Raw genomic sequence first — 14,246 nt, forward strand, 5'->3', positions numbered from 1 at the left:
CTGTGGCGTTTATGGGATGGTTCAAACCATTTACATTAAGACTGATTACTGAGAGATATGATTTTAATGTTGCCATGTTGCCAGTAAAGGCTTTGTTTGTATTGGCTGTGACTTTCTGTTCTGTATCACTCTTGGGGCCTTTTTACTTTTATAGAACCCCCCGTAATATCTCCTGTAGGGCTGGTTTCGTGGTTACGAAATTGGTTAGTGACTGGCGATTCTGAAATGTCTTTATTTGTCCATCAATTCTGAATGACAGCCTTGCTGGATAAAGGATCCTTGGCTGCATGTTTTTCTCTGAAAGAGCTTTAAATATGCTCCCCCAACCCTTTCTCTCATTCCAGGTCTGTGTAGACAGGTCTGACGTAATTCTGATGCTTTTGCCTTGGTACGTGAGAAATTTCTTTGCCCTGGCCGCTTTCAATACTGTATCCTTGCATCTAATATTTGCGAAATGCACTATGACGTGACGTGGCGTAGGTTTGTCATGGTTGAGCTTGGGAGGGGTCCTCTCTGCCTCTTGGACACGAATGTTTGTTTCCCTTGCTAGATTAGGGAAGTTTTCAGCTACAATTTGTTCAAATATCTCTTCTAGACCTCTGTTTTTCTCCACCCCCTCGGGGATGCCGATGATTCTAACATTGGATCGTTTCATTGAGTCAGTAATCTCCCGTAACCTACATTCGTGGGCGTGGATTTTTTTAAGACCATCTTCTATTTTCATTTTTTCCTCTATTAACCCATCCTCCAATTCACTGACCCGTTCCTCTGCTTCTGCGACCCTGGCCGTCAGAGCCTCTAGTTTTGCCTGCATTTGGCTCATAGAATTTTTAATTTCTGTCAGATTCGCTCTCATTTCTGTCCTTAGGGATTCTATATTCTCAGTAACCTTTTCGTTAATAGTTTTTTCAATTCTACTCATCATTTTGACCATCGTTACTCTGAATTCCATTTCTGATAATTTGGTTACATCCATATCCATTATTTCTGTGGCAGAGGCCACAGAATCACTGTCTTTTCTTTGCTGGGGGTGGCTTCTCCTTCTTGTCATTCTGATGAAGAGAGGTTGCGGGGTTTCCAGAGCCAAATTATTGACTGGGTCCCAGGCCGTGCCCCTTGTTTTATAGGGATCTTAGGGATGTGGGCTTCTTCTTTAAAGATTTTATTTATTTATTTATGTGGCAGCCAACCAGCGAGAGAGGGAACAGAAGCAGGGGAGTGGGAGTGGAAGAAGCAGGCTCCCAGCGGAGGAGCCCGATGAGGGACTCCTTTCCGGAACGCTGGGATCACGCCCTAAGCCGAAGGCAGGCGCTCAATGACTGCACCACCCAGGCGCCCGGGTTGTGGGCTTCTTGATTTTTCAGCCTGCCTTCTGGGGGAGGGGCCTGCCGCGCCGATACTCAGGCAGCCCTGTTTGGGTAGAGTCTCGGCGTCCCCTGCGAGGGGGGATGGGGATGGGCACTCTCTGAGCCGGTATTTCCAGGCTTTTGTTCTCTGGCGGCTTTCCCTGGCGGTCTGCTGTGCCTCTTCTGAGAGTCAGAGCAGCAGTGGCCGAATCTCAGCCTCTGTCACAGAACAGAGGGATTGCGGCCTGTTCTCTACTAATGTTCTGGCCACTTTAACTCTGTTTCTGTTGGTGCTGCTCAACCCTGCAGCGTCCCGGGATGTGCGCCCCACACCCGGCGTCCCAGCTCTCACTTCCAGGGCCGGCGCGTCTCTGTCCTTTGTGTTTCTAACGCCGCCAGCCGCCAGCCGCCCCGCGCGCGCTCCGGAATCTCCCGGTCTCAGTCTGGATCCGGTGAGCGCACCGGGATTCCGGGGTTCCGCGAGATGCCTGGTGGCGCGCGCACCCGGCTCACGGTCTCAGTCTGCTGTTTTGCGGGTGCCGTCCGCGAGCCCCGCCCGCTCTCCCGTGCAAGTGGCTACCGCTTCCCGGCGCCCGAACGCGGCGGCTCCCTCCCCCTTCCGTTTATCTTCCGATATCTGTGCGAGGTTTCATGGCTCCCCGCTTCGTACCTCAATACTCAGCGCTGGAGATGTTCATTTGTAGAGATCCAGATGCGTCTTCCTGCGTCTCAGGCTGGTTCCGTGGTTGTTTAGGCTGGTCTGGTACCTATCCAGCTCGACTCGGGGGACCGGCTGAAAACGGTGTCTCCTACTCCTCCGCCATCTTAACTCCTCCTCAAAGTGTGTATCAGTTTTGCTCATTTATTTGTTTAATATTTTTTGTTGTGGTAAAACATAACAAAATTTACTATTTTAACCATTTTTAATTGTACATTGGTGTTGTACATTCATATTTTTGTGCAGCCATCACCAGTATTCATCTCCAGAACTTTTTCATCATCCCATATTGAAACTCTGTACACATTAAATGATAATTCCTCAATCCTTCATCACCAGGCCCTGTAACCACCATTCTGTGGTCTGTCTTTGTAAGTGTGACTACTCTGTGTACCTCATATAAGTATAATCATATGGTTTTCATCCTTTTGTGACTGGCTTATTTCACTTAGCATCAAGTCTTCAAGGTTCATCTGTGTTAAGCATGTATCAGAGTTTCTTTTTCTTTCAATGCTGAATAATATTTCACTGTATACCTGTATCACATTCATCTGTTAATAGACATTTGGGTTGTTTCTACCTTTTGGCTGTTGTGGATAAGGTGCTGTGAGCAGGCATGTTCAAGTATGTCTTTGTGTCCCCACTTTTAATTTTTCTGGGTATATATTCAGTTGTGAAATTGCTGGTCATTCTATGTTTCAGTTTTTGAAGAGTCACTGTACTGTTTTTTCCATAGTGGCTGTACTATTTTACATTTGAACCATTCCCACTCAGTGGTTCTCATTTCCCCGTATCCTTGCCAACATTTGTTACGTGTTTTTATTTTGCTTGTTACAGTAGCCATCCTAGTGGGTGTGAAATCATCTCATTGTGGGTTTGATTTACATTTTCCTAATTAGTGATGTTGACCACATCTTTTCACGTGCTTGTTTTCCTATTGTATACGTTTTCTGGACTAATGCCTATTCAGGTTCTTTGTTCAGTTTTTAATCTGGTTGCTTGTTTTTTGTTGTTGATTTTTCTCATTTTTTAAAGCCTCCAGTTAATGTTTGCTTAGTTCAAGACATCGTCTCAGGCCTCAAGTAGGTCTAGTATAAATGGTAAATCAGTGATATATATTGATCCTTCAAAGATAATAATAGTGCCTGGCAAATGCATTAGAATTCAGAGAAGCGAGCATATTTAACAGGAGTAATGGGGTGGTATTTGAGGTAAATCTTCAAAGAAAGTATCAGTCAGATACTGATAGAATGAGGGAAAACATTCCAGCTTAGAGGAAACAAAGACATAGAGGACACAATTAATTTTATTGCATATATACAGAAAGCAGTTCAGTTTGGCTTATTTGTTGTTAGTGGGAATATACACTGGCACAGTTTGTGTGTGGAGAGGGAGAAGATAGTTTGGCAGCAGCTATAACAGATATAGAAGTTCTTTTATCCAGCAACTTATAGGACTTTATCCTATAGTTATATTTGTAGAAATAGACAGTAGTAGTATTGTTGCAGTGGCATAAAACTGGAGAGAGAGATCGGATCAGTAGGGGATTACCCTTTGAAAAGGAGGTACAGAAGACATATGTATTATAATCTTATTTGAGGGTAAGATGAGTACATGGATAGATTATTTCTGGAGGAATAACCAAGAACCATTGACTGGTTTCACTCTACTGTGGGTGATGGCATGGGGAAAAATGTTCACTTGTTTTGTTTTCTTTTTTCCAAGGACATTAAAAAAAGAGAAAGGTATTTTTAAAGACCTTTAGAGCTTAAAATTCATAGCTCTGGATTCTTTCAAGTATTTAATGCCATTTCTGTATAACTAATTTTTGATTTAAGGGGTAGGAGGATGGAGGCAAGGTGAGAAGATGAACAAAATTTTTGTCATCTAAGCAATCAACAGATTATGGGTTGGACTGTTTTTATTTTTTGATCTTTATCATTGTGGGATTTCTTGAGAATGTTCATAAAAGTAAGCCTTTACAACTCTACATATCCAGTGTTAAAATAAATTAGGCAAATGGGTAATGCTTTTCATAAATTAATTTTAAAAATATTAAAAATACATTTAGGAGTGACTAGGACAGGAATTTCAAATAGGCAAAATCACTAACTTGACCTTATATTTTTATAAAGTTTGGCCACAAATTTATGGTATTTAGAGGACTTAACAACTAAATGAGAAGTTTTCATTTTTGTGTGATATCGTAGCAAGAGTAAGCCATTCTCTTATAATTTTATGACTCCTATCTGATGTGTGTTATTGAGTAAAAGAATATAAGAATTCGTTGGAATGCCAGCATGTCTCAGTCAGTCAAGCATCCCACTCTTGATTTTGGCTCAGGTCATGATCTTGGGGTTTTGAGATTGAGCCCCGTTTCAGGCTCTGTGCTGTGGGTGGAGCCTGTTTAAGATTCTCCCCCCCCCCCCGCTGCTCCCCTACCCTCTCTCCCCCTCTCTTAAAAAAATATTTATATATTTTATATAAATGTATATACATATTTATATATATAATAATTCTTTAATTGAGTAAACCATGTTTTCACATTTAGACAGCACAAATACATGATGGCTGATAATTATTTTCCTCCCAATAAGGGAATCTACCAAACTTTATCTTTCCACATCAGTGGACTTAATGTTGTCAGTTAATTAAAGCAAGATTTCAGTCTTGAAAACTTAACTTTTAAGGCAGAATTGTTAATGCTTTTTCTTTTGTGATTTCAGCAAATTGCTTTTAATTTGTCAAGAATTGAGAGGAATTAGGTGAATAATGGAAGTGTTTTACTAAATGAAGGAAATTTCTGTTATCATCAGTTCAATTGCCATTGAAAAAAGAAACACCTGTATCTCAGACATAAGTTGCTAAACTTCAAGGAGATTTTTTCAAGTTTTTAAATAATGGTCTGGTATTCTGAGATTTTCCCTGTTTAATGGCAGTGATTCTTTTTTTAAAGGTATGGACTGCGGGAGTTTGTGGTGATTGCCCCTGCTGCAAACCATGATGCAGTTCTCAGTGAATCTAAGTGCAATCTTCTTCTGAGTTCTGTGTCTATTGCTTTGGGAAACACTGGCTGGTAGGTGGACATTTTGAAAAACCTAGATGATGAATTAAAAACTATTTTTAATTATAATTTATGAAGGAAAATGGTTCCTAAGTTAGATTTTTAAAAAAAATTCTTAGGGTTCCTACTTGTGCATTATTATATTGGAATATCATATAGAAGGACAAACTCAAAACCTTTAGTGAGTGCATTTCTAAAGGGGAATTTACTGAAATATTCAGTGAATATTTGAAATGAAGAGTAAATTGTACTCTTTTTGTGTTTTGCTTTCAAATATTTAGTTTATTTAAATTTTGTTACAAAATCTAATTTTTTTTAATAATTTTTATTTTGTTGTATTAGTCACCATACAGTACATCCCCAGTTTTTGATGCAATGTTCCGTGATTCATTATTTGCGTATAACACCCAGTGCACCATGCAATATGTGCCAAAATCGAATTTTCACACTTAAAAACAGACCATTGTGTTGTTCGACCTCAACTGAGATTGCCCATGTCAGATGACTGAAACTTTTTGCTGCTCTATGTATGTCTGCAAATGACTGGAAGTGCTGAGAGTATTCATTTGGGGGTTACAAATAAATTTTAGGGAGTAGGCTTATTTGTAAACATGCAAATCTGTGAATAATAAGGATTGGCTCTATCTTCAAATGACAAGTAAAAAATATTTCACCACTAATTTGGTTTGATTTGTATTGTTTCCTACTTGTGAATCAAATTTTATTTTGCCTTTGAAAGGCTAATATGATACTGATGCCAGCAGGCCTGATCTGGACCCCGAGAGGGTCCCTCAGGACCAACCAAGGGGGTCCCTGGATGCATGCAGGATAGAAATCAAATGTGAACCAGGAGGAGATGAAAGCAGTGTTAATTAAAGGCACAGAGAGAGTATAGGTACAGACAGTATCTGAGAGACTCAGGAAAGGAGGAAGTCTCATCTTTGCTTGGGGTCTGGGGGTTTTCGCTGAGGATCATGGTCTGATGTATGTGTCCTCTTAGGCATCCAGGAACTGGTTAGAGCAAAAGCGAGGGCCCAGGTGTTATTCCTTGGAGCCAGGGTGTCTTGGCATGGAGATGTTGGTGCTGGTGGTCTGGAATGCACATGCGATAGCTTTGTGTGGTCATTCTCACCTGCTCCTCCCTTAAATGTTATCTATTCTAGAGAAATCGTTAACTCCTTGTCTCTTACAAGAAGGACATAAACTACTGAGGCATGTGTAAAGTGGGGGTGCAGGTCCTAGCAAGAATAGAAGCAGGAAAAGGAGCAAAAAGCAGATTTTTATGGAGTCCATCAGTTTCCCTATCTCAATGATTGTTTTTATTCAAGAAAATTTTCATTGTGCCTTTTTTTACTCTCATCTATTTTAAAACAATTTTCTGAATATAAAGTGCCACTAGGTGATCATTTCTTCAGCTTATTAGTGTGAGGAGAAAAGAAACTAACAGTGTCTCTTATAAGTCTGATGAATGATCCTTGCTTAGTGTTTTTAAATATTTGAGATTAAAATAATGGGGAAATTTTTAGATTTAGGAATTACTCGTGTTTAATGAACTTAAAGTCTGTTCCTATTTAATTGTGTCCTACAGCCAGGTGCCACTCTTTGTGCAAATTCATCACAAATGGCGACGAATGTATGTGGGCGAATGTCAGGGTCATGGTGTCCGAACTGATTTTGAAATGGTTCATCTTCGGAAAGTGCCAAATCAGTACACTCATTTATCAGGTCTGCTGGATATCTTCAAATCAAAGATTGTGAGTTTGTATTGATATTGTCAGTCTTATCTGGGATCCAGATAAAAGTAGCAATTTAGTAATTTTATTGAGTATGTAGAAACATTTCTCTATAATATCAATAATGTAATTACGTGGAAGAGAGATATAATTGACTACATAAATTACTATGTATGTTCAAAGAAACAGTATCCAATTAGATTTTTAGTGTATTAATGCTAGAGAACAAAAATTAAACTGATTTTGTTCAGTTTGTTAACATTTAGTTACCGTGTTATCTCTTTCTACTCCTTCTCCTCTAATAGTAAAACAGTTGGCTCTTGAACAATAATGGTGGTTTGGGGCCCCGACATCCCACCTCCCCTGTGCACAGTCAAAAATGCACTTACAACTTTTGACTCCCCCAAAACTTGATTATCATTAGCCTGCTGTTGACTGGAAGCCACACCAGTAACATAAACACTTGATTAACACATATTTTGTGTGTTATATGTATTATATATCATATTCTTACAATACAGTAAGCTGGAGAAAAAAATGTTACTAAGAAAATTGTAAGGAAGAGAAAACATTTACAGTACTGTACTGTAAGAAGCTCATCTTTAAGTAGACTTGCATAGTTCACACCCACGTTCAGTGGTCAGCTATTGCCAGCCTCCCCAGCTTCAGATAGCTGCTTTTTTGGGATTTTGACTGTGAGTTCCTTGAGGTCTCAACACTTTGGGTTCTGAATTGCCTCTCCCCCAGCCCCAAATATTCATTTTATTTGATTTTTAGGATTAATCTGGCTTACATTTTATGACTGAGAGCAGTAAAGCTAAATGGAATGTACTTAGTACATCCTTGGTGTTCTATAAAAACACTATCACACAGATATTCAGGATTTGCCTATGTTATTCTGGGGGAAGAAAATTAGGATTTAAGTTGAGCTATTAGAGCAAAGCCAGATGAGGAAATGGTGGATTGGGTCCTCTACTTAGAAATATTCTCTTTAAGTGCTTAAGTTGACACCCATCTCACTGAAGTGATCATACTTTATTAATAAACTGATATTAGGTGTTTCCTGGTATGATACATCGAATAGAATATATTATCACCTGTATTGCATTCCTGCCTGAAATGTTTAACATAAGTCAAAACATGTGGGAACAATCTCATATTTCCAAAATGAGCCATGTTTTGCAAAGTAACTGGCTTAGACTCTTCAAAAAAGTCAGTGTCATGATTGGCAAAACTAAGACTGGGAGCTGTTTAAATTAAGGGAGACTAAAGTGACATAACAGCTAAATGCAATGCATAATCCTTGATTGGATCCCTGACCAAAACAAAATAGCCAAAAAAGGATATGATTGGGACAATTTTAGTATGGACTATGTCTTAGAGTCAGTATTAAGCTTCTTGAGAATGTCCGTTTTATGGTAATTACATACTGAAGTATTTAGGAGTGAATTGTTATGGTACTTACAACTTCCTTTCAAAAGGTTCACCCAAGAAATTATTGATATATATATGTGTGTATGTATCTATCAAAATGTTAATAATTGGTGAACTTTAGTGAAAGTCACATGGATGTTAATTATACTAGTCTTGCAGTCTTTCTGAAGGTTGGAAAATTTTAAAAAGGGAAAAATAACGAGAAAAATGCTGAAATTTCTCTTTTAATAGGTATGGTAGATATTTAGGATTAGAACTTAATTTCATAAAAATGTTCTCAGTGTTGAGGCTCTAAATAGTGTAGTGGTAAGATTATTACCACTCAGATAAATCCATTTGACATTTTTCTTTAAAAAGTAATGCATGTCACCATGTTAAGAAATTTAAGTGAAGTAAAAGCTTCCTTCATCTTTCAATCTCTTTCCCCAAAATAACTACTGTTAGTAGTTTCTTGTGTTTATCTCCACTAAAAGATCATAGAAGCATACACTTTAGAGAGTTCCATGAGGGTATGTAATTTTTTTTCAAAAACTTTGAAAAGCTTTAAGTACTGCTTCATTCTACATGTGGTGTTTTGAGAAATACTTGAAAAAGATAAATAATGTATATATTTCTGTCCCATTTGTTTCCCTTTGCTCTCTCACCAGAAGTCTTGATTATATATTTTTAGATCAGGTTTCTGGTCAGATCAGGTTTCTGGTCAGATGCAAATATTAATACTTTATTCCTTCTTCGAAAACATTAGTGTACACTATTTTCATGGATCTTTTATGTCCCTTATGTAGCTGAATTTTTCTTTACTGAAACTAGGGACCAACTTGATCTCTAGAGCCTAACTTAGATTATGACAGTTTGCTAGTTGTACTTTAAAAAAAAAAGTGTTCTTAATCAGTTCATCACATCATCTGGCAGAACTTTTACAAAACTCACTCATCTAGATATGAGACATCTCTCAAAATTGATTTTTTAAAAGTAGGCTCCAAGTGCTATGTGGAGCTTGAACTCACGACCCTGAAATCAAGAGTCGCATGCTCTACTGATGAGCCAGCCAGGCGCCCCTCAATATTGATTTGTTAAGAGTTGAACTTATAATAATTGAGAGTTGTTTGGGTACTTTAGGGGTTTTACATAGCTAAGGATACCTGGTATGTGACTCTTCTGTAATATCTCTCTAAAGCTATCTTTATAAAAATTACTCTTTAACACCTGCTTGCAATGTTCCAGAGTACTCACCCTTCACTGGAAGTTTATTTCATTTTTGCATAGATCTGGTTTATTAGAAAAGGCTTCCTTCTGGTAGGGGTGGGGGGATCAGTTTTGCTTTTGGGGTACATAAAATTTAAAATTAAGTTCTGCCATAATCCTCTAAATTTGTGAAAATTCATACTCTAGTCTTTTTCATTTAGACATTCTTCCTTCTTTCAGATGTTCTTTATATATCATGGTTTTATAGTCTTGAATGTTGATTTGGATATTTTTCTCTTTTAAAACTACATTTCTTCAAAAAGAAAAAAAAAGAACTACGTTTCTTCATGTTTTGTGGAAATTTTGTTTGCCGGCTCATTTAGAAAGAATGTTATATCTAAAATTTTTAACTTTCTCTCCTGTCCTTCCTTGTGACTCTGTAATTTTGTGGTTGCTACCTAGAAAATTTTAGAATTGGGTTTTAAAATGGTGTTTGGAGTCTCTTGCTCTGTGGTGATATTAGGGGTATTGCATGTCTGGTCTTGGAATTATTGGACTGCTTGCTTAGATTATCAGTGTCCTTTCCCCGTCACTCAGTAACTCTCCCCAGCCTATGACCTCCAACAAAGCTACTGTACCAAGCAGGTGTGCCCTACCCCAGTGTCTGCCTTAAGCAGAGTCTTGCAGTGCATTCACTCTGCGCAGAGTTGATCTTCCAGTTCCACTTAATGCAGTCTGTAATCCTAGGCTGTCACGTCCTTCCTCCACACCTGGAACTCAGCAGGCATGTGCCTTAAGTCCCATTTAAAACTTTGGATTTTGTGTACCTTTTCTAGGGCCCACAAAGATACATTTATGTCATGTTTGATCCTAGCTATTCCCTTCTGGTTATCTCTTCTGTATTTATCTATGTTGCTATGTAACTAAGCAGAGGTTATGTGTCAAAGCAATTTTGTTACGGTTTTTAGACTATTTTTATCTTATTATGGGTGAACACTCACTTAATGTCTGCACTTGACTGAGAAATCTATTATTCCTAACCAGCCAGAATCTTACCTTGCTTGTCTAGGACACAGCGTCCAAAACTGAATTATCTTTTTTTTGGGCAGCCACCTTGTATTGTGACTTTAGATTGAGTTTGTATTTGGTTAAAGCTACTAGTGACATTTATAGATGCTGCTACTGAGCTAAATGTCTCTTATTCCTCCTGATCAGCAGTATCAGCAACACTTGGTAACTGGTTAGATATGCAGAATACGCTTGAATTTATAGTTTCACACAAGGAATCATAGGTGATTCCTTTTATATTTAAGTCCTATTCCACATTAACCATTTTTAAGGCAAGCTGAGATCATAGGATATTTAGATGATATTAATATTCATGATTTTTAATAAATGTAAAGATGAATCTAAATTTTCTGTTAACTGATTCATTAATATATTTTGCATGAGTGACCATTTGTCTTAGTCTAAAATTATGATTAAGTATTCAAGACTGGCTTTAATTCGAGTTTATTTTCATTTGAAAGAAAGAAAAGACATTATCTCCTCAATCCTAATCTTATACTTTATAATAGTTTTACTTATTTAAAAAATGAATCAGATTTTTTCCACATTCATTATGGCTGAACAGAATAGTAAAAAATTATATTTGTATAATTAAAATCGTTAAAATATTTTGAAGGAGCATTTATTTTATTTCCAGGTAGCGGTTTATTTATTTATTTGTTTTTAGAAAAGATTTATTTTAGAGAGAGTGAGAGCAAGAGTGCGAGTGAGCACGAGCTGGGGGAGAGGCAGAAGGAGAGGGAGAGGGACAGGCAGCCTCCATTCCAAGCCAGGAACCCAGGGACCTGACATGGCCCAGTGTGGGGCCCAACATGAGGAGCTCAGTCTCAGGATTCTGAGATCATGACCTGAGCTGAAATTAAGTCGGAGGCTTAACCACTGAGCCACCTAGGCGCCCCTCCAGTTAGTAGTTTAAACAGCTTCATATTCATGTAATTTGCATTGTTAACAAAACAAAACAAAACACACCACTTTTTTTTAAAGTTTTAGGATATTGTCTTTGTATTTATTTCCTAGGGATGTCCTTTAACTCCTTTGCCTCCAGTTAGTATTGCTATTCGCTTTACGTACATACTTCAGGATTGGCAGCAGTATTTTTGGCCTCAGCAACCTCCAGGTGAGATAATTTAGAGTATATTTAACTTACTGAATATGAATGGAAAAGAAAATATATTCAGAAATTAAACAGTGTGTTTCAAGTGTTTTAAATTTGAAATGTTTGTAATTCATTCTAAATGCAGTATTGCTGATTTTGTTGCCTTTATCATTTTTTTCTCTTGAAAAAAGCTCTGAAGTTTGTTCTAGAAACAGCATTTACCCTATATGTGACAATCTGTCTTTGAAAGCTAACATTATTTATAAAGCGTCCCTCTACTGTGGAACATCATGTGCTGCAAATTAGTATGTAGTGAATGATTTTAAAATGTCTGTTTTTAGAATGTAATAACGGAAGCCACCCTCATAAGCTGAGAACCTTATGGAAAGTAGAGATTGAAGAAGAGTGCTAAATAAGGAAAGCAGAAAAGAAAAAAAAGTGTATATACACATATATTTATGATGGGTTCTAGAATATTTTACTTTAACTTGCTTTTGATGTAATTAAAATCAATTTACCCGCTTAGCCATATATAAAGCATAGAGCAATATATACTGATATACTGATTCATTCAGTAATCATTAATTATTAGCCTATAATGGACCAGCTTGGGATGTTTGGGCTGCAAGTGTGAACAAGACATTACGTAAGTTCTGGAAAAGTTCACCCTACTGGACATATAGCCTAATTAAGTGAGGGTTTGGTTCCTGGGTGTTTCTCTCACATAGAAGTGTAATTATATTCAGTATATCTAATAAGAAATGTAATACAAACTTATAAATAATTACAGGGATTTTACTAGCCTGAAAACATTTTTCAGTTTACCTCCTCAGAGAAAAATAAATTAGAATAAAACAATATTCTTTACTGTTTATTTTTGTTCCAAGTAGTTGGTTATTTATAGGATGGAAAATTGGTAGTTTTGAAATGATACTAGAATTAATGTAGTACATCCTTAGCCTTTGGTAGTTGTATATGCTATTGGTATTTTGTTTATGTACCACAGGATAATTTGAAATTCTAATGTACAGTAAAAGAATTGCAACTAAACTATAGCAAAGGGAAATAAAAGCTAGGCTGAGAATTAAATTAGGAGAAAGACTCAGATGTTCATTTTGGTAATTTTAGTTTCCAGACAATACCCTCTAGACAATTTGTAGCCAGCTTCTCCGTGAAAGTTTCAATTCCTGCCCTCCTTTTCCTTTTTTCCAAGGCTGCTCTATTATTAGTCAATTTTAAATATTTCCCAAGATGATACAGTCTGTGGTGATCTAAGAGGAAGCCCAAGAGCCAGAAATGTTAGCATTATAATTTTGATTGCCAGTAAGGCCTTTGTTAATGTTCTCTTGCCAATTCTTTTTTAATGGTGACCAAAATATTAACCGTCTTCTGTAGTGAATTGAAGGCCATATATATTTTTAATATTTTCTCCTATAAAGGGAAGGAAGGGATTTGAATATGTAGTATGGGCCACACACTGTGCTTGGCATTTTATGTTATTTCATGTAATTATCATTTATCTTTGAGACAGGTCTTATGTTTCTTAGAGAACGTATGTATCTTAGAAAACATAGGTAACTGGCCCAGGGTCACATGGTCATTAAATGATAAAATTTGCTTTCAAACACTGGTCAAACTCCAAATCCCATGATACTTTCATTCCACAGTTTTGCTTTTGAACTTTGTGTGTGGTTTTTTTTTTTTTTTTAAGAGAGGGACAGAGGGAGAAAAGAAAGAGAGAATGAAGGGCAGAGGGAGAGAGAGAATCTTAAGCAGGCTTCACTCCCAGTGTGGAGCTCACCGTGGGGCTCAGTCTCACAACCCTGAGATCGTAACCTGAGCTGAAATCAAGAGTTGGATGCCTGACTGAGCCACCCTTGTGCCCCGCTTCGGAACTTTTAATTGAATTAAAACTTTTTTTTTTTTTTTTAAAGATTTTATTTATTTATTCGACAGAGATAGAGACAGCCAGTGAGAGAGGGAACACAAGCAGGGGGAGTGGGAGAAGAAGAAGCAGGCTCATAGCGGAAGAGCCTGATGTGGGGCTCGATCCCATAATGCCAGGATCACGCCCTGAGCCGAAGGCAGGCGCTTAACCGCTGTGCCACCCAGGCGCCCCTGAATTAAAACTTTTGCACAGTCATGATCTAGTAATAATTTTTAGCTTATTTATAAAATATGCTTGTTACACATTTTGAAGCTCTTAAAAATTCACATCTTGTAATAAAGCTGGTCATTGTAATCTTTATTATTATAAGCATTCTTTAGTTGGAAAAATGGAATGAAATTGACTTGAGAAAATGTACTGAATCAAGTAATTGAGCCATATTTAATGACTAATTTTAATTTAGTTAGGTTGTAGATAATTGTCAAACATGATTTTAGCAGATCTGGGTTATATTCATAACTCAACAATAAACTTTAATTTGTGGAATTCCCAGTATAGTGCAAATTATGAAAAGAAACCATCTGAATTATTTCAAAGAGAAATAAATCTTTTTGATGTCTTTTAGAAGTGTTTTTTAGTTCTTTAAGAGGGGTGGAGCTAAGGGGAATGATTTACCCACTATATTCTCCTCTAATCTCAGATACTATTCATAAC

At 37.4% G+C, this 14,246-nt stretch overlaps 1 protein-coding gene across 2 annotated transcripts in view; it reads left to right on the forward strand.

Annotated features, from left to right (window-relative positions):
* Positions 1 to 14,246, forward strand: part of RAB3GAP1 (RAB3 GTPase activating protein catalytic subunit 1) — a 115,230-nt gene that overhangs the window by 51,775 nt on the left and 49,209 nt on the right. For both annotated transcript variants that reach the window (XM_045783015.2, XM_045783023.2), the window contains exons 6-8: positions 5,021 to 5,140; positions 6,717 to 6,882; positions 11,566 to 11,665. In XM_045783015.2, the coding sequence (XP_045638971.2) occupies positions 5,021 to 5,140; positions 6,717 to 6,882; positions 11,566 to 11,665 (386 nt within the window). The remainder of the gene's footprint in view (positions 1 to 5,020; positions 5,141 to 6,716; positions 6,883 to 11,565; positions 11,666 to 14,246) is intronic.

Source organism: Ursus americanus, chromosome 1 (assembly GCF_024610735.1).
Source record: "Ursus americanus isolate L20-20 chromosome 1, mUrsAme1.1.p, whole genome shotgun sequence".
Lineage (NCBI taxonomy): Eukaryota > Metazoa > Chordata > Mammalia > Carnivora > Ursidae > Ursus > Ursus americanus.